We start from the raw sequence: 25,592 nt of genomic DNA on the forward strand, positions 1-25,592 counted from the left end.
TTATTATCAGATATTCATGGCCATAATCTCTTAAATCTGTATTAACTGTAATAAGTTGTCCTAAGTGCTTCTAGAGCAATATAATTAATACCACCATCACAGCCTTATACCATGCCAGCACAAGGCACCTACCGCGCTCACTCTTTCCCCTCTCCTGCTTTATGTGCACGCACTCATACACACACGTGCGCACACGCGCGCACAGACACTCACGCTCACTTACACACGCGTGCGCACAGTAAAGCACAGGCCAAACTGCCATTCTCCAGCAGGCCTGCTTCTGGAGTTGGGAGCTGTCAGCCTACTGGGAGGGGTTGGGGGGAGGAGGAAGAGGTGGGGCTCCACTCTGATTAATTACCTTAGGCATTCAGGGGTGGGGCTTCCTTCAGCCATCTGCCCGAGATATGGGAGGGAGCTGGAGAAAGAAGGAGGGGGAGAGACTGCCAGAGAGGAAGAGAAAAGAAAGGAAGAAACACTAGAAAGAGAAAGGCAGGAAAACGGATAAAGGGAGGCCAGTCACCCGCCCTTCGCCAGCTAGCAGGGGACTGGGTGGCAGAGAGCCACAGAGGTGTGCCCCACTACGGCGGCTTTCAGCTGGTTATCATCTGCTTCTTCTGGTTTATGGAGAAAAAGAAAATGGTAACTCAGGTAAGACTTATGTGTCTTCCACACATTTTTTGTCTTGGGGATCTGCGGAAAGGTCTGGGGGTGGCGTGTAGCCAGCCAAGTTTTAATGAGGGTTGTCTTCTTAAAAAGGCAGATTTATTGTTATCAGCTGAAGTGCTGGCCCTTCGAGCATGTGTACTATATCAGAGCCCTTTTCTCCCCCTCCCTCGGCTCCATAGCCGATCCCAGTTTCCTGTAGTGTGCAGCTGTAGCTCAGGAAAGAGCCTGTGGGGATTTGTCTACCTCTTTGTCTTGGTTCTGAGAAGAGGGAGGGAGAGAGACTGCAGAGGTAGGAAGAGATTCTTGTAGACTGCCAGAAAGGGGAGAGCGAGTGACTTCCTTTTAAGAATCGCAGAAGAATTTGTGTTCCTGGGAAAGCTGATTCACTGGGGTTTCTCAAGCTTGCCTGTGGAATTGCAGTTTGCTGCCTTCTTTCTAAACGGATTATCAAAAATGAAGGCTAGGAAAGAATGTTTCATTTCCGTGGCTTTGTCATTGCCAAAGGATGTTTTCCATAGGAACCCACGGAGCATCTTGTGTAGCACAGGCAGGTACTGCTTTTCCTGACAAAATAAATGTGTACGTATAAGTGACAATTGCCTGCTTTAGAAGACGTTTGAAGGAGATGGAATATGAAATGGAAGATCTTCGTCTGTCTCCTCTCCCCACCCCCTTCTCTCTGCCTCTCTGGTTCTGTTAAGCAGTGTCTGCACTGCATTTTAGCAAGTCATTCCCGACAGATGGAAAGGTGAATGCTGCTCCTATCCCTGGTAGGGCTGTTTAGGTGCCACCCTGCTGTAAGCACCTCCACCCCCACCCCTCCTCCTTTTGATGTGTGGCTCGGGAGAAAGTGGTGAGGCTGTGACTTATCAGGATATCATTTCTATGATGGGACTTTCAGACCCTTTAGTCTCGGACTTGGGATGAGGTCGCCCCAGGCTTCCCTCGCTGGACAGTGCTTTCCTTTTAAGGAGGTTGCCCCTTTTTTGTATTCTCTCCCCTCTTTTCCTCTTTGAGTCACCACCGGAGGGCGAGAGGCAGCAAGCTATCGGATAGAGGCATCGCCTTCGGTGCTGGAGCCCCGTTTAGTTAAATGTTATATAATGCCCTGCAGTGCTGTTTGGAAGGAGGGAAACCTGTGGAGATGAATCAGTCCATCCTGACCCAGAGCAGAGGGAAATTTCAAAAAATAAATCCTTCCAAATCTAACTTGGGGAATTGTCAAGAAATTCCTCGTGTGGAAAGTGGAAAACTGTTGATTTTTTTGTATTATTTCTTACATTTTTGTAGAATCTAATTAATGGTTTTGAAATATAATTTTGTTTTGTCAAAGTCTTCATAAAGAAAACCTAGGTCTTGATTCTCTGTGATGCCAGTGTGGTGCTGCGCCCTTCACCTTGGGTCCACGTTGGGTCTTCATTGAGAAGGCAGCTCTCACAGAAGGCTTTTAACACTGCGGTGTCACACAGATTTTAAAATCAGTGAAGGAGTCAAATAAACAGAAACTGTTAAAATCAGACTTGTGTGGCCTCGTGGAGCGTTGCCCCTTAGCTTTAGAATGTGTGTGACAAGTTAGAACAGGCATGCTTGTTTGTGTTCCATATGGTACTCCTAATCGGCAGGTGTATGAAGAGTGTCATTTGAGGAATGAGGTCAAAGAAGTAAGTGGGACCTGGAAAAAGACTTTTATTTTGTTTTTTAGTGGTTAAGGATTCTAATAAATTTAATCTTTGTGCTTTATCAGATGTGCTGAAGGAAAGAAAACTCATTTTCTCATGTTGAATTCATACAACTGAAAAGTCAGATCTGTGAAATTCAGAAATGTGACAGTCAGATCTGTGGGATTCAGTTTCCTGAAAGTAATGGAGAAGGTTGTTTGTAATCTAGAAAACAAAATCAAAGGAAGTAAAGTGGGGCCAAATCTTTGCTCTGGCCCCTGGTGTTTTTTTGTTTTGTTTTGTTTTGTTTTCTGCTTTGTTGTATAGGTTTGTGTGTTTTAAGCTAGGCGTCAAATCCAAACACTAGCCCTATCACATAAGCATTTTCAGTATAAAGTGTCTGAACTGGTCAGGGGTGACTGTCAGAGTTAAAATGGCTTGTTACCATACTTAGTGTCCTGGCTCCGATGTTTGCTCACTTCACACCCTGATTCACTGTGTCTTTGCCCTAGACTCTCCTCCCTGACCTTCACCCATCACCGGGTGGGAGAAGTCATCTTCATTATTTGTTATAAGACTGGTTTGTGTACAGTCCCGGCTTTGTTGTTACATATACTCCAGTTTTGTATGGCCTTTTTGTTGTATTAGCAAACTGCCTTACCACTAACAGCAAAGAGAATGTGGATTTTGAATAAAATAGTTTCAGTGACAAAATTTTCATACAGTGGTAGCCAGGTGTGCTCATGTGACACTTTAAATCGTGCCTTTTATCTCTTGTTCATGTTCACGTTACAGAAGTTTTTCACTGAAGTCTCTTTAACTTGGTTCATATTCCAAAAGATAGTACTTGTCCTGTCTACAGATAAGCACAGTGGGATAAAGGGAAGAACAGTTGTTCTGATAATACATGTAAACTAGGAAAACAGAGTTGAAAATTACTTTACCTAATAGTTTAAAAAACGTTTAGCAAGACACATGCGCTGTTCCTGTTTCTTGTTGAAGGGGAGTATATTAGGCAAAGAGGGAAGATCACAGTACAACCTGAAAGCAGATGTTTGACTCTTGCCAGCTTCTATGGAACATCGGGCGTCCAGGGCCCTCCCTTTCTTGGACAGTTCAGTGCTTTGCTGGCATTTTCTTCAAAATCTGTTTTCCATCAGAAGTAGGAGAGAAGGTGTTAGGAATAGGGGAGGTTGGGAAGGAGGTTGCTGTTCCTTTAAATAGTCTGTGAGCCCGAGTGGCAGCAGGCAGCAGGCGCTCTGGAGTGTATTCTTTTGTAATGAATCACCAGCTCCATTGTCTGCTATCTCCCCCTTTGTAGCTGGAAGGCTGGAGTCTTCCACCTGAGCTGTGCCCTCTTGGTTCCCGGGTAGCTGGAAGGAGAGGAATGGGGGGGGGGGGTAATGCTTTAATTAAAGACATGTAAGATAGCAGGTATGTTTGCCTTGTTTCAGTTCCCCTCCTTTTTCCATGTGTGCTTCCTGAAGTGCACTGGGTTTGGGAATCTGGTCTATGAATTTGCTAAGCACATCTCATTTCTGTGAATCTGGGAGTGCTGCCCTTCATTGAGTCTCCATTTTGTGGCCTTGGTCTGAAGTGATTGCATTCTCTTGCCAGCCAGTTGCGCTCCTTTCTACACAGCCTCATCTCTCCTCACCCCGCCCCCCAGAGTGGAGCCCACACTGTTTGTTTTGGCACACTTTCCACTTTCTATGGCTGTGCAGGATTCTGGGGAAGTTTGGGGATAGGCAGGGATGTGAGTTGGAGGCTAAATTTATGATCCTTTACAATGAAAAAAAAAAAAGTCTTTTATTTTTTCCAGTGATTTTGTTCCTTTCTGAATTCCGCTACAGCGGTCCATATCTTCAGTTTTAACCATTTCCTTACTGAGACCAAGACTGACTATTTAAAATTATCACTATTATAAAAATTATTTATCTTTCCTGGAAGATACCCAGAATCCCATAATTGGGGATTTTACATTTTCAAGCATTTGTAATGCTGTCAACGTGTTCGCCTCCATCCCATACCTCCTTTTTTCTTTTGTCCCTTCTCACTTTTGTTTTCCCTTGTACTGCTCAGTCTGGCAGTTGAGGCTGGGAAAGGTTGCTGTCTGGCAGCTTCCTGTTGAAGCTTGCATTGCTAGAAGACAGCTTTATGCTGAGAGGTAATGACAGCCCTCATCCCTCAGTGGTTTTATTCTTCCCTGAAAAAAATTGCAAAGTCACATCTGTACAGATGGCTATCAGGAACAGTCTCATCTCTTTCTGACTTGTGGTTCAGCTTTTAACATCTCCTGATGTAATTCTTTAGGTGGTCTCATGGAAAAAAACCTATTTGTGATGTTGAGGCTGTTAGTCAGGTCCCAGTCTCCTTCCACTAACCCCGGTCGCAGGGATCTACTGCTGCACATGCTTGATTCTAGAGCCACAAGGCCTCTCTCGCTGTCCCCTGACATCCTAAAGCCTCAGTCGGTTCTCTCATTGCACCTTCCACCACACAGGTTGTACATGGATTCTGCCAGTCACAGTCACAATGCTTCCTATGGGAAAACTCTGCTGTTCAGATGGCAGCACGTTCATTCTTGAGCTCAGGTGCTTAGCCTCTTCCAGACAGGCAGATGCTGCAGCCTTCCTCTGCAGTGCATCATTCCATTTCCAGACCAGTAAGTGTTTCTCTGTTACCTTAGAATGATTAAATTCAGGAAACCTTGGAGTCACATAGTTTCTTAGGGGACACTGCCTGGGGTGACGTCACTCACCTAAAGTCTGATCTTTGTCACTTTTGAGCTTAAACCTTTCAGACTCCCAAGTAAAATCATGTGTCCCACCAAGATGCAATGGCAGACTGCTGTAATCCTAGCACTCGGGGAGGCAGAGGCAGGCGGATCTCTGTGAGTTTGAGGCCAGCCTGGTCTACAAAGTGAGTCCATGATAGCGAAGGCTACACAGAGAAACCCTGACTTGGAAAAACAAAACCAGACCAGACCAAAACAACAACAAAAAATTATTTGTCCATTCCAATCTCCCAAGGCCCTAAACAATCTGGAACCTGTTTGTCCAGCGTCATCTCTGTCACCCAGATCCCACCTGATGGCACTGCCCCTCACTGCTTTCTTGACACCTTGTGCTTTCCTGCCAAGCCTTTGCTCACTTCCTTGCTGTGGTCTTCCCTCCTTGGCCACAGTGCTTCTGCACTCTCCACCAGCTATTCCACGGAGAGTGCCCTTGACTGTCCATCAAAGCTGGCACTCTCTGCCTGCTCTTGCTCGCCACCCTTTTCATCCTTTTGCCATGGTCTTAACACAGATCATTGTCTCTCTCTCCTCATCCCCTAAGCTCCGTGAGGTCAGGAACCTCACAAGTAGTCTTCCCTTCCTGTTGTCTGGAACAGAAATCATAGCAGCTAATCCTTCATGCAGCTATATGATAGTATTATCAGACACCATTCTCAGCACCTTACCTAATTTAACTCACTGAGTCTGGCAACACAGGAATTTGAGTAAACCCAAAAAGTTTATGTCCAGTATTCTTGTTCTTAAGTACCACCAATAAAGAGTATCATTAAAACAACTACATTTTACACACATACCTTGTACTGATATATGTATACAATTTACAAACTTGATATGGAATGTGTGATAAGCACTTTTTGCTTTACAGACCTCTCTCTGTGTTTCCTCTGTTCAGCTCTGTTGCTGTAGCCCTGAGGAAGCCAGAGACAATACTTGAATGAACGTGTGTATTCTATGATTCTTTGTGAACAATAAAATTTTAATTTCATGTCATTCTCATGTTGCAAAGCGTTATTCCTTTGCTTGGTGTCTTAGTTACTTTTCTGATGTACTGAGATACCATAATACGGCAACTTATAAAAGAAAGCATTTGTTTGGAGCTTATAGTTTTAAAGGGTCAGAATTTATGACCATCCTGGCAAAAAGCTTGGCATCATGCAGGCAGATAGGCCTGGTGCTGAAACAGTGCCTGAGAGCTCACATCTTGAGATACAAGCATGAGGTAGAGAGAGCTGACCAAGAATCCACCCTCTTCCAATAAGGTCACACCTCCATACCCTTCTCAGATAGGTCCATCAATTGGGAAGCAGGTATTCAAATGTATGAGCCATGGGGGCCATTCTCATTCAAAGCACCACACTTGGTTTGCTCTGAAACTAGGTGGGTGGGCAGGCTTTCGACCACAGCCGTAACTCGCTGACCTTTGAGGGATACAGGTCTTTGCTATGTTTGTAGCTTGGATTAGGTTTTCCTGTGTAGGTTGATTGTCATGATATAGTTCTGAGCAGTTTGACAGGCCACTGTGTATCTCTCTTTTAAAGAAACCCTTTAAAGCCTCACCAACATGACCGCCCAAACGTGAGCGGAACAAGGGTGACACCAGTGGACCTGCCAAAGTGAACAGGAAGACATTTTCAATGCCTCAACCCTACACAAAGAACTATAGCCGTGTGAGGTCTTCCCCAGGGAAGAGCACACCAATTGATTATTCCAAATGCTCAGCCCTGAAAACATACTTGCAAGTAACATTATATAGACTGAGTAGATTATATTTAGGAATGTATATGCATGCAATAACAACTAGTGGAAAAGGAGGCCATGAATTTAAAAGAAAATGGGAAAGAGTATATGAGAAGGTTTGGAAAGAGGAATAGGGAGAGATGTAATTTTACTGTGAGTCCCACCTCCCCTTAAAATCATAATCTTTAAGAGAAAAGAAACCCCTTGACCATGCTGGAGAGATGGCTTAGCCATTAAGAGCACTGGCTACTCTTCCACAAGTCCAGACTTCAATCCCCAGCAAACGTGTGGTGGCTTGCAACCATCTATAATGTGATCTGTTGCACTCTCTGGCATGCAGGTGTACGTGCAGATAGAGCACTCATATACATAAAATAAATAAATAATTTTTAAAGAGCCTTTACCCCCACATGAAATTTTTTTAGCCATAGAGTCAGTATTTTCTTATTATTTTTCATATATCATTATTTTAAATCAGAATGTTTCTCTCCCTTCGGTTTTGTTTTTTGTCATTCAAGAGTCACTGTAAGTCTCCCTAGTCTAGAAAGCTTGCCTATCAGAGCTTTGCCTGTCTGTGTTTCACTGGCCTCTGTGTACCTCTCCGGTGAAGCACTCTTCTGACTTCTATAGCTGGAGTATATCGTCTGATTCTTCTGTCATGCCAGACTCCTTCGGATCGGGGCTAAGTCACCAGTGTTCATCACCAGGTCTGCTTCAGCTATGTGTCTTGATGCTTTGCTTAGCTAGAAGATAGGTGGATGTGCTGTTCTACGGGAGACACAGAACTTGTAGATGTTCAGTAGAAGGTGGAGAATATGCAAGGGTAGCCTGATTCACTGCCATAGGCTATTCAACCTCCCAGAAGTCAGCAAGGAGGGAAGAAGAGTCTGGCAAAGAAGGAAGGGAAAGGCATGAAAGAAGCCTGAAAGATGGCAGCTCAGGGTAAGGGTGTAAATGTGGCATGCTGCACCACTGTCTCCCTCACTTTCCCACCACTCGAGGTGCCTTAGAGTTAGAGCCGTTGTCTGCTGTTTTTGAAAAGCTGCCAAACTAGCTGTGTTTCAGATCAATTCACGTTATTTTCAGGACTCACTGTTCTGGGGCGGGGTGCATGTGTTTACCCCGTTATGTTTACCTTACAGTTCTTACTATGATATCATCATGCACACTGATCTTGTTGTGCAGAGCTTAATTGCCACTTGTCCAATCAAGTTTCTAAATCTAGAATTTTGACATAGATCTTGCTTGTGCCTCTCACCTCACCTTAAGGCGCTGTGTTTTCTCTTCACATCTCAAACACAGGGAATGCGGGTACCTTAGCTCCCTTTGCTGCTCACTCTGGGTGTGTGTTGGTTCTAGATCTGTTCTCAGTGCGACAGCTTTGTATTTTCCTGCTTCTTTGCATGCCTGTGAACTAGTTGGATTCCAGACATAGTGAATGTATCTTATGGGTGGTGGTGGTCTTAATCTTATAAATCTTCCAGCTGTATTGAGCGTCACACAGCTAAGTTTCTTAGAAGTCACATGGCCCTCGTGGTCTTGTTTAAAGTGTTGTTAGATATGACCAGAGCTGTGTCGTCGAGTCTCTGGCAGATTGTCTCTGCTACAGAGCAAAACAAGAGTTCCTAACTGATACATCGGGTCTTCTGTTCTGACCAAGAGCAGATCCTTTCCCTGACACCTCAGGCAGGTTCCTAGGCCCTGGGTTTCTGGGTTTCTTTCAGGTGGTTGGGACGTGTGCTCCTTTGAGTCTCTGGAGTGCTTTAGCTTCCCCAGGACTCCCACAGTGATCTCTAGTTGGCCTGCCTTCAAACCTCTTGTCCTTTGCTGACTTCCTGGAGACCACCAGCTCCATCTAAGCGCCCCTCTCTTCTCCAGGCAGCAACAAGGCAGCTGTACGGCCCCCCTTTCTGCTGCCCTATCTGAGGGACCATTGCTCTTCTTTGCCTACTGTATAGTCCTTTGAGTGTTCTTGTTTTTGTATCTGACTCTGTTTTGAGGCTGAGGTAACAAGACTGGAATCAAAAGAGAGATTTTTAAATAAAAATAAAGTAGTGTCTTATTTAATGTGTTCTTTGCTGGTGCATGAAAACCAGTTGAACAGCAGTTTCAAGGAGCATTAAGAGAGAACACCTAAAATGCACACACAGCAGTAGTCCAAGGGAACACTGATTAATTACTGTAACTGCATTTTATGTCTTTAGTAAAGGACAATGCTCCCCTTCCCTTGTGTTTCTATTAATGTCAGTGTTTATGGGAAAAAGAACACAGAATTTTAAGATTCTAATTCAGCAACTGACTTACATTTTGGACTGTGTGGTCTTTTTTCTTCTATCACAGTAATGGTGATTAATGTCTCTACTGCCTGTTTTCTTATTTTGTTTTTTAAAGCCAAAAGCAAAGAGTTTTGTACACCTGATCTCAGTGCTTACATGTACATTAATGGCAGTGGTCCCTTTTTCCATTTTACAGATGAAAAACTTGAAGCACTGAGGACTGAATGACTCATCCAAGATCACAGTCTGGATTTTAACCTAGATTTATCTTTCCAGTATCTTGCTACCCTCCTCCTTCCACCATGGTCCCACATTATGTCAACTGTAGAGAATATACAGAATATAGAGCATGGGCTGGGCTGGGGCTCCGTCAGTAGAGCACTTGCCTAGTGTGCCTGATGTCCCTGAGTTTGATCCCCAGTGCACATAAAAAAACAGTATTGTGTGTATACCTGTAATCTCAGCACCTGGCAAATGGAGGCAGGAGAATCAGGAACTCGGTGTCATCCCTGGTTTATATGGACTATTGAAGGCTAGCCTAGGCTATGTGAGACTCTTTCTCAAAACAATAATCTAGGTTTTGATATTTAAGTTTTACTTAGTAGAAGGTTTTTTTTTTTTTCCCTCTTACTAAATTTTTTTGAGCCATTTTATCCAACACTTTGAGAAATGTGTTACTTTTCTGAAAGCCTTAAGTTCTTCTAGGATAAGTGGTGAAGTCCTCGTTTTAACTATTTAACATTTTGTATAAGCACAGTGATTGAGAGTCTAAGGGTGTAGTCATTCATGTGGGGAGCACTGCACAAGATGCTAGAGAGACTAAGAATGCTCAGCCACCCAGCTGCCTCCAAAGAGTTGGTTCCACCATCAAACAGCCCTGGGTTATAACCCCTGAAGCAGGGTAAATGCTTCAAACGGTTGCTCTCCTTGAATCTTTGGAGAATAACAACAAGGGAAAGGCCTGTGTATCTTTAGTAATGACTCATCTTTTTCTACATATTGGGAATAGATGTGCTTGCAGATACGAAGGACTGACTTTATTGGCTCTCTGCAATAGCTTGTAGCTATTTGAGCTGAAGAACAAATAAACTGTTTAATAACATTTTGCTGACTCTGTTACAGAAGAAAACAGTTACTTTTACATGGTAATATACCAAATGCATTTTTTCCTTTTCTAGGAACTTGATTCTTTTCCCTGAGTGAAGCCGCTTATCACGGAACTACAGACTGTTAAATCCCAAGTTAGAAATCAGAGTATATACTCCAGATAGGCTGTGGGTTGCTTGGGCACATGTTAATGGCAGTACTGAAGCCAGAACTCGTTCCCTTGTGTGTGTCCTGCTGCCTAACACAGGGTTGGCCCGTGGTGGTCCAGGTGGCAGGTGCTTTTTGCGCCTCCTTTCTGAACGAGAGACGTGAGTCAGACTTGTGTGCTGGGTTGTTGTTTGTTCCCCCCTCAGTTTCATGTGCTTTATTGTATGTGTATGACTGTTTTGTCTGCACATATATCTGAACATTGCTTGTGCAATGCCTGTTCATCCCCTAGAACTAGAGTTAAAGATGGCTCTAAGCCAGGAATGCTGGGAACTGAACCTTAGTCCTCCAGAAAGGGTGCCAGTTCTCGAAACCACTGACCATCACTCCTCCATTCCTTGCTGTCATTCTTTGCTAAAAATAATTTATATGCAGTTCTTTTTTTCAGTGATACGTGGATGATTCAAACCCAGAGCCTTGCACATGCTAGGCCAGTATTCCACCTAGTGGCCTGCAGCTCCAACCTGAATTTTTATTTTTGAGTATTAACTGTATAATTTTGACATAGGTGATGAAATTCAGGTAAGGAGAAGAAATAGATAGTGCACACACCACCAGCACCTTTCAAAATTGAGCGTTGACTTCATTTTTTTATAGGAAATGTAGAAAAAAGTCTGGTGTGTTTTACATCTTAGATGCAGTGGATCCCTGCCTGGTTTCAGTGTACCTCCTTTCTGGTCCTTATAGCTTCCTTTCCTTAAAGATAGGCCAGCCTGATCAGGGAGAGCAGCCTACTGGTGGGTTTCTCCTCTGATTTGTCTCGTGAACAAAGATAAAATCTTGCAATCACTGGTTTATATTCCATGGCTGTTCTGACTGAAGAATCAGAGTCTGTTTCATGCCTTACGGATCCGTGTGTTAGATCAGTGAGGCAATGGAAATAATTTTCCTCTTTGGACTGCATTCTTGTCTAAGCCACTGTTGCATTCATTAAGGAGGAGGCTTTCTAATCGGTAAATACTTGATTTTTGTTTGTTTTCTGAGAGTGGTTAGACATTTGCAAATCTCTGTCAAGGTTTAGAATAACTGCCAGTATGTTGTCTTGGGGCATTTTCCCTGTAAAGCTCACCATGCCCTTGACTCCGATATTCCTCTGAGCTGCTTTGTTTTCCACAGGCTCACTGAACCTAATTTCATCTTAGAACTATAGATGTATTTGGGGGATGTTATTTGTGTATACACACCAATGAGTGTGCATGTTTGTGTTTGTCAGAAGGCAGCTTCAGTGCTCATTGCCTGCCTTGTCTGAGGCAGGGTCTTTCGTGATGTTTGCCACTTGGCTAGGCGTCTATCCCAGGCCAGCTGGCTCACCAGCTTCCAGAGGATTCCCATCTCTACCTTCCATGGCATTGTAGAAATGCTAGGATCACAGGCACACGTCACTGCTTCTGGATTCCTGTAGCTGATCTGAACTCACTTGTACAAGTACTTTTCTCCACTAGCCATCTCCCTGGCTCAGGTGCCTAATTTCCTGAAGCTGAAGTAAAAGGGCTGTCTCAGGACTTGTAACAAGCAATCCTTTTCCCCTGAAGCTCTGATTTGTTTTTAGGGGGCCTCTCAGTGTCATTGATAGCCAGCCTTTCTCCAGGGAGGCTAGAATTGAGAGCTTATTTAAAATTGTGACTGTCTTACATAAAATGAGTCTTCTGGGTTAGGATGCTTTCCGATGTCTCCCATCCCTCGTAAGATCCACTAGCAATCTCGAAGTATGAAAAGGTTTAAATCGGCAGAAGAAAGTGGGGAGTTGCAGAGCTGATAACAAGGGCTACAAGTTCTGGGGTGGAAATGAAATGTAAAAAGGAGAAGGAGCTAAAGCCTGGCAGCAGACATGTAAGGCTGCTTTGGTGAAGATAGTGCACTCGGCACAAAGTGGATCTGGAAAGCAGCCTAGACCTCTGTTTATATGGGCAGCTAGGTGCTTGGTCCTGCCCAGGCCACTTGACCCACTATGCTGCCCCTTTCCTTTGGCATGGAAGGTGAACCAACAATTGCTTCTCTCCAAAGAACCTGATCAACACATTTGGGAAATTCTAATTATGCTTTTTATTGTTGTTGTTGTTGTTTATAGGTGGTTTGGTTTTGTTTTCTTTGTTTTGAGACCATGTTTTACTATGTAGCCTTGACCGTCCTGGATCTCCAGCAACCTGTCTGCCTGAATGCTGGGATTGCAGGCATGTTCCACAACACCCAGTTTTATTTTTATGTGTATGGGTAGGTGTTTTGCCTGCATGTATGTCTGTGCACTACTTGTGCAGTGCCCACAGGGACCGGAAAAGGGTATTGGGTCCCCTGAAGTTACAGATAATTGTGAACAGTCATAGGAATGTTGTAAATCAAACCCGGAACCCCTGGAAGAGCAACAAGTACTCTGTTCTGCTAAATGATCTCTCCAACTCCTTAATTCTTTATTTTTATTCGTATTAATTATGCATATATGTACTTCTCACAGGGGGTTAGGGTTGGGTATGTAGAGTACCCACGGAGGGTCTAGAGTATCAGATCCCCTTAGAATTGGAGTTACAGCCCAACACAGAAACTCAGATCCTCTTCAAGAACAGTATTTGCCTTTAACAGTTGAGCCATCTCTTCAGCTGTGGAAACTTAATTTGTCACTGTGATACTTGGTAGATGGAGAGATGACATTCCACACTAACAGGAAGCCTGTAGTGCCCTCCTATCCCTGTCACATTCTGTGATTTCCCAGTTTGAATTTTAATGACAGAGAGATCTCATCAGAAAACAGATAAGTAGAGGGAACCACATCGGGTAACCAGGTTTTTCTACCCGGGTCACTGGAGCATGAAGATCTTGGTAGTCCTAGAAGAACTTGAAGCGTCAAGAGCCATAGGGACAAAAAGAAACCCTGACCGGAAGGGAAACAAATAACCCTGGGAACAGAAGAGAACTTTAGGAAACCTTGTAGGTTTCGAAGATCATGCACTAGCAACTGGGTGTCAAAGACGAGTTAAAAAGTGCAGAGGGTTTGAGACTAACAGCATACTTCAGAAAAGGCTGTGTAGAGGAAGGATAGGAAAATGGATGTTTCTACCTCCCAGGGTATAAAGACCGAAAATACAGTGACTTCCTTCACAGTCTCTGAACTGTTTGGTTTGCTGTCACCTGCATGGGCACATTTAATCAAAATAAAAAGGGTTGAGGGGTTTTGCTTTTTATTTATGTGTATGTGCCTGTGTCTGTGTTGTGCAGGAGCCAGAAGAGGGGATCAGATCCTAGATCTGGTGTTAGAAACAATTGTGAACTATTCATTGTAGATGGTAGCAACCAAAGTCAGGTCCTCTGACAAACAAGAAATGCTTTTAAACCATTGAGCCATCTGTCCAGCCCCAAAAATAAAGCTGAAAAGGAAAAAATGAATTGCCAACTTATTTCTAGCTCTCAAGGATCTTTCTGCAGTAGAAGCCTTTAGTCTGAGTTTCTTGCTGTACCTTCCTGCAGTCTCCTGTTTCTTGTGCTAGGTTTTGTTCTAGAATGTATTCAGTAATCACTTTGAATATTTTTCAAAATAGGAAAAGTTTATATACACAAGATTGTAACTTTTTTTATGTCTAAAAAAATACCCACGGAGAGTTGAAAGGTTTTTAAGTAGTCACAGGACCTAGGAAGAAGACTTGGAACTGGGTGTTTACCTGGTTAGGAGTTCCTGCTCTGTGAAAAATCCATAGGTCAGTGGATCAGCAAACAAGTAATTACAGTAGGGTACAAGGCCAGGAAAGGTAAATATCAGGGAGAGATAGGAAGAAGGGTTCTGTTTGGGGTGAGTAAGAGCCCAGAAAGAAGTAAGTGCTTGAACCACTTATTAAACACTATGTGTGAATTAGCCAGATCAGGAGAAGTGGACAGAATAATTGGTGTAAGAAATTGGGGGTAAGGGACAATACAGGATGAGATGGCTTTTCAGGGTTCCAGACATGGGCAGAATTTGGAATGTGTCTGCCTGCTCCTGCCATTGCTGAGGGAACCACATACAACCTAGCCGCTCCACACCACTTGTGTGCTTGAGCGTGTCTTAGAGCACAGCAGCTGGAATGCTGGGACCAGCTGCAGCTTTACCAGCTCCCTCCCAGCTGTCAGTCTGTTCCCACCACCACCCTCCTCACTTCATCACCTCACTGTGCCTTGCCTCTCTCTTCCAGTCTCGTCACATGCCTCTGAGTCTCCAGCTATGGACCTCTGCACTGTGTTTCCCTTGTCTGTGGTCTTTTTCCTTCCAAACTGCCGTCTTGCTGCCTTTATTTCCGAAGAGACCTGACCGGGTGTCACTTTCCCTATCACCTGCCTTCCAGTAGTTCATCTGATTATTGCTTTGCTTGTTTTCAGTTATTTTTCTGTCTCTTCTAAAAAGTAAACACCACAAGGCTAAGGGCTTTGTGGCTAATCACTCACCAGTGATTGACCATAGCAGAAACTGTGCCTATCATGACAGAGGCCAGAATGAGCTGACTGCAGAGTATTCCAGAGCGCAACTAGCTTTATTTTCAAAGAGTCATTTTGGTAGCTTCTTAGAAATGAATCAGGTTAATGTTTAAAATTTTTTAATATTTATTTTTAAAAAATTTAAGTCTCTGTGTATGTGAGAGAGAGAGAGAGAGAGTGTGTGTGTGTGTGTGTTGCCCATGGAATCTAGAAGAGGGCATCTGGTCCCTAACAATTGAAGTTACAAGCTTCCCAGTATAGTTGCCGAGAACTGGACTCAAGTCCTCTGTAAGAGCAGTGTGTACTCTTTTTTTTTTTTTTTTAAAGAAGACTTATTTATTTTATGTATATGAGTGTTCTGTCTGCATTTACATCTGCCAGAAGAGGGAATCAGTTCACATTATAGATGGTTGTGAGCCACCATGTGGTTGCTGGGAATTGAACTCAGGACCTTTGGAAGAACAGACAGTGCTCTTAACCACTGAGCTAGCTCTCCAGCCCCAGTATGTACTCTTAAACACTCATGTCTTTACTCCTCTATTTTTGATACAGAGTCCCATGTAGCCCAGGCTGGCTTAAAACTCCCTGTGCATTCCCAGCCCTCACACTGTTCATTTCATTCTGCATAGTACAATAACAACTCTCAGGGCCCTCAGCTATCTGCTTTAGTAGAGCTGGTAACTCCCTTCTTCCTGAGCTGGTGGGAACAGAAGTTGTCTATCTTTCTTACAGATGTACAGGATTAAGTAGGAATTCTCTAAAGAAATGTTACTGTGTGTCCATTGGCCCCTCATGCAGGGAAGAACTTAGAATGAAGAAGTGTGTAGTTCATTTCTGGTCAACTTAGGGACTTGACTTGTAAAATAGTTAGAGAATGTTCAAACCAGAATAGAATTGTGATTGTAGACACAATGCCGTTTTGTTCTAGGAAAGTAATCAGGAAGATTTTCCCAGTTACTGTATGTGTATCTTCTAACTTGTTTCCTCATTGTGAAGCAATGGACTACGGTAGCGCACCACCCATGAAATGAAGTTCTTTTATAATTCTGAAGGTCCTCTGAGGCCTGCCACAGTGTTGTATTTTGAACCAGAATTGTTACTATTCCTAATAATACCCCAGTTTTAACATAGGAAAGATGTAAACTTAATTATCCATGAAGAAAAAAGTAAATTAATTTAAATCGTAGTGGAAATTTCGGTTGAAAAAGTGAGAACATCTATAGCTTGCATAAGCCATTAGTCACGTTGGCAAGACTTGACCTGTAACCCACAGGAAGGGATGGAGGAGGGGCTCCTGTCTGCAAGCAGCAGGTGATAGTGGAGCTTCGATGCAGGTCTCGTTGCTGATGGAAGGCATGATCCGTGGATGTCTGGGGCTCTGAGTGCTGCTCCAAGGGGAAGTGGAAGGAAGCTTCTGAGTTGGGAGGCACTGGGACTGCTGAGTTTGTCGCCTTTAATCTAATAGACTAGACTGTTGGTTGGTTCAGTTAGCTTCATTTTGAAATATTTATTTTCCTGTTTAAATATTTATTGATGTGTGAGATGGCAAAGCTCAGCCTTGGGGGAGAAGTTTGTATTGTCAGTTCTCTCTGAGTCAATGTGTGTGTGTGTGTGTGTGTGTGTGTGTGAGAGAGAGAGAGAGAGAGAGAGAGAGAGAGAGAGAGAGAGAGTTGATTTAGAGGTAAGCCTGCAATGTGCCCTAACTTCTATCATTTATTTTTATTCTAAACTTGGAAGTAAACATACTATATGGCCTCTTTATTTTTATTGTATTGACTGTTGAGTAGTGCCTGAGATCCAACTGATGCCTTCAGCATTTCACGTGGAAGCAACACACTCAACCTTCCGTAGGTCCAGTCTGTTAGTTCCTGAAGATCTATTAGGCCCACAGTTTAGTAACTTTGCATTTCATGGAAAAGATAGTGTTTGTTCTCTGTGTCGACGCCATGAAGAAGCTGGTACTCTGCTTGCAGGGAGTGTGCTTTTGCTGTCTCCCTCTTCTTTCTTCTCACCAACACTCTTCTAGAAGCACAGCACTGCCAGGTGCTTTCTGGGGAGATAGTCTCCCTTTTTCACTCTAAAGCAGCGCCTCTGAATAACAGGAAGTGTTAGCCCCTGCATCCCGCTATCACATCCCACCAAATGCTGCTTTGCTGGGAAGAGATAGCAACTCCTACTAGATTTATAAGCATAGTTCCTGAGTAGGGGATTAAGGCCAATAAAATATGGACATACCTGCTGTCAGGAAAGAGGTGAAGTACAGGTTTGTGGAAGTGGAGACACTGGTTCCTGACCTGTGGGGTCAGTGTCCTTGCTAACTCTTGAGACTGCAGCAGGAAAAGATCCTTGATTGAAATTAAATAACAATTCCATTAATTTTTCAGTGGTAGTAGATTTTCCTGTTAGTAGGCTCTTTATTATATAATTGGTTAGTCTGATTTTTGTGAGTCTTTTAAGGATTGCAGCCATTTATTTACCAAGTGCCAAAAACATAAATTAAAGAAAAATAAAAACTCTCAGATTTTCACCTAGATGTAAAAATTAAGAGTTTCATGGAGATGCCATGTTTAGATATGCCTCTGAAGCTATGCAAGTTACCTTACAGCTTACATCTTTGGCTAGAATTACTCTTTTCTAAGCTTTACCAGAAATATTTTAGGATTAGACATCAGCACTTTTACTGTGTGTATCAGGATGTGAAACTTCGTTATGAGCAAGGAAACTGTACTTGCAGCCCCTCCCTCTAGCTTTTTCAGGTAGATAAAAAAATAAATAAATAAAATAAAAAGAGTACATTAGGTAACTTGACTAATTTTAGATTTTTTTTAACACAGAATATTTTAGATAACTAAGAGGTTTGAGAGTGGTGCAGTAGCTTTAAATGTGTAGCTAAGAGCAAAATTGATTCTGCTGTAAGTCTAGCACATTACCATTGTTTTGTCTTCCATGTGTAATTAGCTGGTTTATTCTTCTGTATTTTCTTCATCATTTTTGTGTCAACCACTTTTAAATGGTTTTATGCATATGGATGTTTTGCCTGTATACGTGTCTGTGTACCACATTTGTGCCTGGTGCCCCTGGGAGGCAAGAAGAGGTGTTGGAGCCTCTGGGGCTGGATTTATAGACAGGTGTGACTTGCCTGGTGGGTGCTTGGCATTGAACTTGGGTCTTCTAGAGGAGATTTGGGTCCTGGGCTTTACAACCACTCTTTAAGTTGATTCTAGATTTTCTCTCTTTATGTGTGTGTGTGTGTGTGCATTTGTAGGTGTGTGGATGTTCGTATGAAGGGGTGCACCTATCTGTGACAATGCATGTGGAGGTCAAGACTCTTCCTCACTTGCTCTCCACTGAATCCTTTGAACTGGGGTTACACTCAAACCCAGTGCTTGCAGACAGGACCAGCCTAGCTATTCAGCATGCTCTAGGGATGCGTATCTGCTCTCAAGCCCGGAGTAAGAGGCCAGCCACCAAGACAACCAACCATTACTGGGTTCTGAGGTTCTGAACTTGGACCCTCACACTTGCATGACAGGTTCAGTGGTGGTTGAGCCGTTTCCCCAGCCCTGCTTCCAGACTTTAAATCTGTAGCTCTTTCCTTATCTTTCTGTGGTAACAATTAGACAATGCTTTGCTTCTTTTGTCATAGCCACGGGCAAAATTCACTTCACCAACGGATTTAACTAATAGGCCTCTTTATTCAGGCTCCCAGCTGAGAGCTTTTCATATGTCTTTTTTGGTGTACATGTGTGCAAGGACGCACACATGCATATATGTCTGTGTCTGTGGGTGTGTACACATACATGCCCTTCTGTATATGTGCGTGCCTGTGGAGGCTGTAAGTTGACACACAGTGTCTTCTTCAGCTGCTTTCTGCCTTAGTTTTGAGACAGGATCTCAACTGTAACCTGAGACTCACGATTTGGCAAGACTGGCTGACCAGTAACCCCACCGTTCCTCCGGTTTCTGCCTCCCTGGCCCCAGGTCCTCCAAAAACTGAGCCATCTTCCCAGTCCTGTTTATTAATTGGGTTTAGAAAGACAGGCCAAGTTTGAAAGCTGAGCCTACCTAAGCAAATCCCCAGGAATAAAAGTGACATTTAAAAAATGCTAAAAGGAAAATATTTTTGGTATCCTAGTTAAACTTGGGGGATATTCTTCTGCGTGCTTACTTATTTTTATGATGGAGAGACTGTGGGAGTGGGGCGCCTTTAGGATTTGTAGCCTGCTCTTTTAGATTACATCTGTAAATTGGAGTCGGGATGACCGAACGGGAAAATGAATGGAAAGACAACAATAAAAATACCTTCTCTTTCTTCCTAGAAAGATGATGATAATGATTCACTTTTCCAGGTGCTTAGCCTAGAATATAAAGCATGTGGGGGCCAGAGAGATAACTCTTAGTAAAAAGTTGGTACTGGTTGGCCTCTGTCAGCTTGACACAAACTAGAGTCACCTGGGAAGAGGAAATCTCAACTGAGCGATTGCCTCTAGCAGACAGACCTGGAAGCATGACTGTGGGCCATTTTCTTCATTAATGATCGGTGTGGGAGGGCCCAGCCCACTGTGGGTGGTGACACCCCTGGGCTGGTGGTCCTGCCTTCTGTAAGAAAGCAGGCTGAGCAAGCCATGAGGAGCAGGCCAGTAAGCAGCAGCTCTCCATGGCCTCTGCAGCAGCCCCTGCCTTTAGGTTCTTACCTCTGGAAGATCAGCCAGTGCTCCTGACTGCTGAGCCATTTCTTAAGCCCTACAGACTAAATTGCTTCTAGGTTGTATTTCTTATCTATCTTGGTTTTTTCGTGTGTGTGTGTGTGGTGTGTGTGTGGTGTGTGTGGTGTGTGTGTGGTGTGTGTGGTGTGTGTTAGTTAGGTACACATACCTGTGGGTGCAAATGGATATGTGTGCACATTCATGTGGAAATCCAAGGTTGGTGACTGAAGTGGTCTTCTTCACTCGATTAAGTCAAGTACACTGCTTCCCTCCCTTGTAGACAAACTGTAAAGTGCAAGGGCCTCTTTCCTCCTCTAGGTTGGTTTTGTCCCAGCAATAGAAAGTAGCACATTGGTCTTTCAGAGAATCTGAGTTGAGTTTCTAGCACCCACAACAGACAGCTCACAACCACCCATAACTCCAGCCCTCTTCTGGCTTCTGTGTGCATATACACAGATACATGCATACACACATAAATTTTGAAAATAATACAAATATTTCATTTAAGTAGAGGTAATCATATCAAATCTGATAGGTTGGGTAGGAGCCAGTGTACTTCCATTAAACTTAAGAATGGACTGAAAATTGACTAGAAAACATTCTTATTTTGTTTTTCATTATTAAGAATGTTAAGTAACTTCATATTTCTACTAAAAACAAAACCATAATATATTTGGCAGAGCAAATGCTATAAAACATAAAGCTTTTTCCCAAGTCTATTCTCTTAGCATATAGACAGTTGTTTCATTTTTAGCAAAAATTTTTTGAAAAGTGTTGCCGTCAGTCACATCTCTCTAAGTAAAAAGTATTCCTGACCTCCTGTGGAGGATTGCACCCCTCATATGGAAGACAGGGCCCTACTGTGGTTGCAGCCTGCTGTGCTTAGACTCCAAGTGTACCCAAGAAACATTACCTTTCTCCCTCTCTCCCACCACTAGTTGGTGTGTTCATTCAGTTGACTGAGCCAGCGCTGTCAGGAATGGGCCTGTAGGATGATTTGTACTGTGGACTTGTGTACCACTGTCTCATTCCCATCAGGGATGGGGCAGAGAATGGAGGTTAGAGTTCATGAAGAACCAGAGACAAGTCCCTTGGCCACTAATCTGAACTTGGAAACTATCTTTAAGCCTCGTGTGTTTCTTGGTGGACCCTTCCTGCAGATTTCTGAAAGGCGGTGCTTAGGCTCTGCTCACCTGTCAGTCCCCCTGAATCTGAAGTTTTGCCCGCTGAACAGCAGTCTCCAGGACAGGCAGTCCTCTAAAGGCCTGAAAGTAGTGTGTTCTGCCAGCTACGGGTACAGGCAGAGCGCCAAATGATTTGGAAGAGAAGATCAGGTGTTAAACTCTGGGCTGCCAAGATGGCTCAGCAGGTAAAGGTGCTTGTCACCAACTTTGAGTTCTATCCCAGGACTCATATCAAGGGAAGACATAGAATCAGGTTGTCCTTCTGCCCCTACGTGTATCATAATTCTCACAAGAGTACCACAGGGAAACACTCACATATAAAATGAAGCAAATCAGTCTGTTTTGTTTTGTTGAAGGTGAGTTATCTGACAGAGAGCATGCTAAGAGTCCTGCATACTTCACCTTGAAAGTCATCTGATAATGAAGATTTATTTGCTCACCCTTCTTTCTCTTTTGTTGCTTACTCTAGGGTAACCAGGAGCCAACAACAACTCCTGACGCAATGGTTCAGCCTTTTACCACCATCCCGTTCCCACCACCTCCACAGAACGGAATTCCCACAGAATACGGAGTGCCCCACACTCAGGACTATGCCGGTCAGACCAGTGAACATAACCTGACACTCTACGGGAGTACACAGCCCCACGGGGAGCAGAGTAGCAATTCACCCAGCAACCAGAATGGATCTCTCACGGTATGTGAAGTAAGAGCTGCAAGCCAGAGGGATGTGTGAAGTCTCCACCTTTCTCAGAGGACAGAAAGAAAGCCCTTTGAGTTAGTGAGCATTTTGTATTCCGTTGCACAGCAGGCGCGTACTGGCTGTTCTTCCCTAAGCCTTGTGGCTAGACAATGGGGAATTTTGATTTAAACCTCACCTCCTGCCCCAAAGCGGCCTTCCTGCACCTTCCAGTGTACGTATCCTCAACACCCAGTTCTCACCTGCACAGCCTCGCAGCATCTGCCTCACACTGCCTCCTCCCTGTTCTCCAGCGCTCTAGGCCATTTGACTTGGTTTTCATACTCAGCAATGTATGTTCTGATGGGTCCTCCTCCTCTTGTTCACATTTCAGGTGTTGCAGTGTTCTGGGTTTGAGTCCTGAAACCCCTTTTTCTCATTTTATAGGCCTTCTCTGTATACTTATACCACCAGGTCACCCAGTCAATTATGTAAAAACCAGGCATCGCTGGCTCCTTACCCTTCCTTTCTGCCCTTAGGCATCACGGAGTAAAGCAGCACAGTTCCACAGCGCTCTTCATCTTCCCAGCTCTCTTCATCTTCCCTAGGCAGAGCTTAGCTCTTCTGCCACTTGTTTAGGGTTGGTTCAGGTGACTTGAGTCTAAACCATAGCCTGGCTCCAGAAGAATGATTTTAGGCAAGTAATTTAATGTTCCTTTGCCTTGAAATGGAAGGAAATGAAGGTCATAGTGCCTACCTCAAAAGCTGTACGGAGCATTACAAGTATTTCTGATGGGCCTGGTGGCACAGGCTTGTATCCTTACAGCCCAGGAGTCTGAGGCAGGTGGATTGCCATAATTCAAGGCCTGGAGCTACAAAGGGAATTCAAAGCCAGCATTACTCCACTCTCAAGCTACCCCGGCTTCAGTTTTCTTTCTTTTCTTTTTTAGCATAATATTTTTATTGATTATTTGGAGATTTCATATAATGCACCCTGATCACACTTACTTCCAGTCCTCCCAGGCCCACCCCCACCCTTGTGACCCCATCCCCACCCTTGTGACCCCGTCCCCTCCCCCCAAGAAAAGAAAAAGCAATTTCAATTTGTGTTGCCCATATACTCATTAGAGCATGGTCAAACCCCCAGTGGCTAGACCTTTAAAGAAAACTTGAGTCCTTCCCCGCCTGCGTGCGCGCACACTGCCCACCCCCGAGCGCACACTGCCCACCCCCCAACCCCAGAAGCCACTGGTTGTAGAGAGCTCTTCAGCATCCGTATCATAGTTTTTAAGAGCTCTCTACAATGGTTTCCTGTCTAGGCTACATAGCAGCCATGATGACTTTGTTTTCTATGCTATGTGTGTTTCTGCCTAACTCTTTAACAAATAATTTTTTAGCACAACTAGAAAAATGTCCAAACTGTATACTTGGTTTTCTAGTCCCTAGGTCCAAACCACCTTTTACCTCACCCTTACTGCTTAATAAAAGGGGGGGGGGGGGAGGTCCCAAGCTAACCACAGATGCGTGTCTCACATATCTATAATCACCACATCATATTATCTGTAGGGTTTGATTCCAAATGTGAAAATGTTCTGTCGTCTATATCGAGCTGTTTCTCATGTTTATATCTCATTTTTCCTTGGTATCAGATTAGTAGAGGGGCACGTTATTCAGACTTCAAGCATCTGGATAAGATTCACTTCCAGAAACTAAAATCTGCAGTGTATGAAGGTGGGCAGAAGGTGGTGTGAAGGCATTCGTTTTATTTTTATAGATATTAGGCACCTCCATCGGAGGGAAATAACCTTGCAAACAAGCTATCTTTCCAGTTACTTCTCTGTAGGCACATACTCTTACACCCGTAAGTAATGGACTTTAATGGACATTTGTATTGAAGGAAGAGTCTAGATCTGGGAGGTAACAAGAGGCTTCTTGTAGCATTTGTTCAGGACATGGAATGTACAGGCTGCTGTGTCAGCCATGTTCCAGTTACTTTTCAAATGGCAATGAATTCACAGACTTACTAGGACAGCTGTTTCTACCAAAGGAATAAAAAGGAAAAAAATAATATGTTTCTGAGCCTTTTTATGGTATTTCAACTTCAAACCCTATTTCTAGACTAGTTAATGGTGTTGTAATTGCTGTCTCCATTTCTATTTTTTTGGTAGTTTTGGTTTTGGGCTGTTTTTTTTTTTTTTGGGGGGGGGAACTATTTCCTCTGAGTCGATAATTTCATTAATCTAAAACTACGAGGCATATAAGTCAGCTGATGAGTACTTGCCTTACACCCACGAAGCCCTGGGTTTGATTCCTCAGAACTGCATGAAAGCAGGCATGGTGGTGCATGCCTTCAGGGGTGGGGGAAGAGGGTCAGATGTTTAAGGTCATTCCTGGGGGCCTAGGTAATTTGAGGCCAGCTTGGGCTACATAACTTATCATAACATATGACCTCTATTTATTTTCTAGAGTTTATAATAATACTTTCTTTTTTAAGACAGAGTCTTGTGGCGTACACCCTGATGGATGGGAATGTCTAATGAGTGAATCTTTTCCTATCATGTGCTGAGATTACAGGAGTAATCTCTCTCTCTCTCTCTCTCTCTCACACACACACATACATACTTTTTTTTTTTTAAAGACAGGATTTTTCTATGTAGCCCTAGCTTGCTTGGAACTTGCTATGTAAACCAAACTGGCCTGGAGAACTTACAGAGATCCATCTGCCTCTGTCTCCCAAATCCTGGGATTAAAGGCATGTGCCTCCATGCCTGGCTCGTCTTTGATAATTTATGTCTCCTCTGGTCAGTCTACAAATTAAGACTTGTATTTGTTTCTGTAAAGATGTGGGAATTTGTTCACGCGGTGCACATACATACCATACATGTGTATATCTGTGTGTGGAGGCTAGAGAACAAACCCAGGCGTGCTTCTTCGGGAGCTGCCCATCTTGTTTTATCCTTGGTGCGGAGCTCACCACTTAGGTGGGCCAACAGACCTCTCCAAAGCTGGGATTACAGGCATCTACTGTTATGCTTGGCTTTTTCACTTCAGTTCTAGGGACTGAATTCAGATGCTCACACTAGCAAGGCAAGCACCGTACCCAGCTGAGCTGTCTCTCCAATCCCAAGGCTTACCATCCCATTCTGACCTTCAATATCTTGTCCCCTCCTGTGTGTGACTCCTCCTTTACATTTTATCTGTTGGATCTCTTCCTACATGTCTGTATCACATGTATGCATTCCCCTCAGAGGCCAGAAGGGAGCCTCAGATACCCTAGGCCTGGAGTTATATATGGTTGTGAGTTGCCATGTGGGTGCTGGCACTCTAACCCAGGCCATCTGGAAGAGCAGCCAGTGTCCACACTGAGCCATATATCTCCAGCCCTTTTTTAAGTTTTCAAGTTAGAAGCTAAGGCAATTGATTTTCAGGGTTTCTTCCTTCTGTGTTTAAGCTGCAAGTTTCCCTTTAAAAATCCTTTCAAGTAGAAGTCAAAAAAGCAGGTAGATTGTGCTATTATTTTCATTTCAAGACATTCTTAAAACTTCCTTAGTTTCAGGCTAGGCAGTGGTGGTGTACACCGTTAGTTCTAGTACTTTCAGGAGGCAGAGGCAGGCAGATGAGTTCAAGGCCAGCCTGATCTACATAGCAAGTTCCAGGACAGTCAGGGCTACACAGAAAAATCCTGTCTAGGAAGAAGTGGGGATTGGGGGTTTCCCTCAAATCTTGCTGCTTTATTGACTTGTTTGTAAATTGATTTGTTCCCACTATTAATCTATATAGCTGTAGATACAGATTTCTTATTGGTTGTGATATTTTCCATTAATTCTTTATCTATACTTGTATTTGCTGTGTTGGCATCATGTGCAATCCAGCATCTGGGCCTGGGTCCGTTTCTGTTCACTGCTCATGTTTTGAATCTGGGTCATCCTTTGCACTTTTCAACTCTCTGTAAGTGACTCTGTCTTGTTTGTTTTCTAAGAGAGAGTGTGTGCACGTATGTTCTGAGTAGTTTGCCCACAGTAGAACTTGCAAGGACACTATTGTTTCTGCCTGGTAATGTTCCTATTCTCTCTCTGTTCATTCTCATACATCCCACTCATCCCCATCCCCATCCCCATCCCCATCCCCATCCCCATCCCCATCC

The 25,592-nt window shown here is 43.7% G+C and overlaps 1 protein-coding gene across 12 annotated transcripts in view; it reads left to right on the top strand.

Moving 5' to 3' along the window:
* Rbfox2 (RNA binding fox-1 homolog 2) overlaps positions 1 to 25,592 on the top strand; it is a 234,783-nt gene that overhangs the window by 162,283 nt on the left and 46,908 nt on the right. For 11 of the 12 annotated variants that reach the window (XM_055626305.1, XM_055626310.1, XM_055626306.1 and 8 more), the window contains exon 3: positions 21,242 to 21,466. In XM_055626305.1, the coding sequence (XP_055482280.1) occupies positions 21,242 to 21,466 (225 nt within the window). Of the gene's footprint in view, positions 1 to 382; positions 649 to 21,241; positions 21,467 to 25,592 lie in introns of those variants that run through there. The other variant, XM_055626317.1, reaches the window with a different exon arrangement.

This window comes from Psammomys obesus, unplaced genomic scaffold (genome assembly GCF_907164565.1).
Source record: "Psammomys obesus unplaced genomic scaffold, mPsaObe1.curated_primary_1811, whole genome shotgun sequence".
Classification (NCBI taxonomy): domain Eukaryota; kingdom Metazoa; phylum Chordata; class Mammalia; order Rodentia; family Muridae; genus Psammomys; species Psammomys obesus.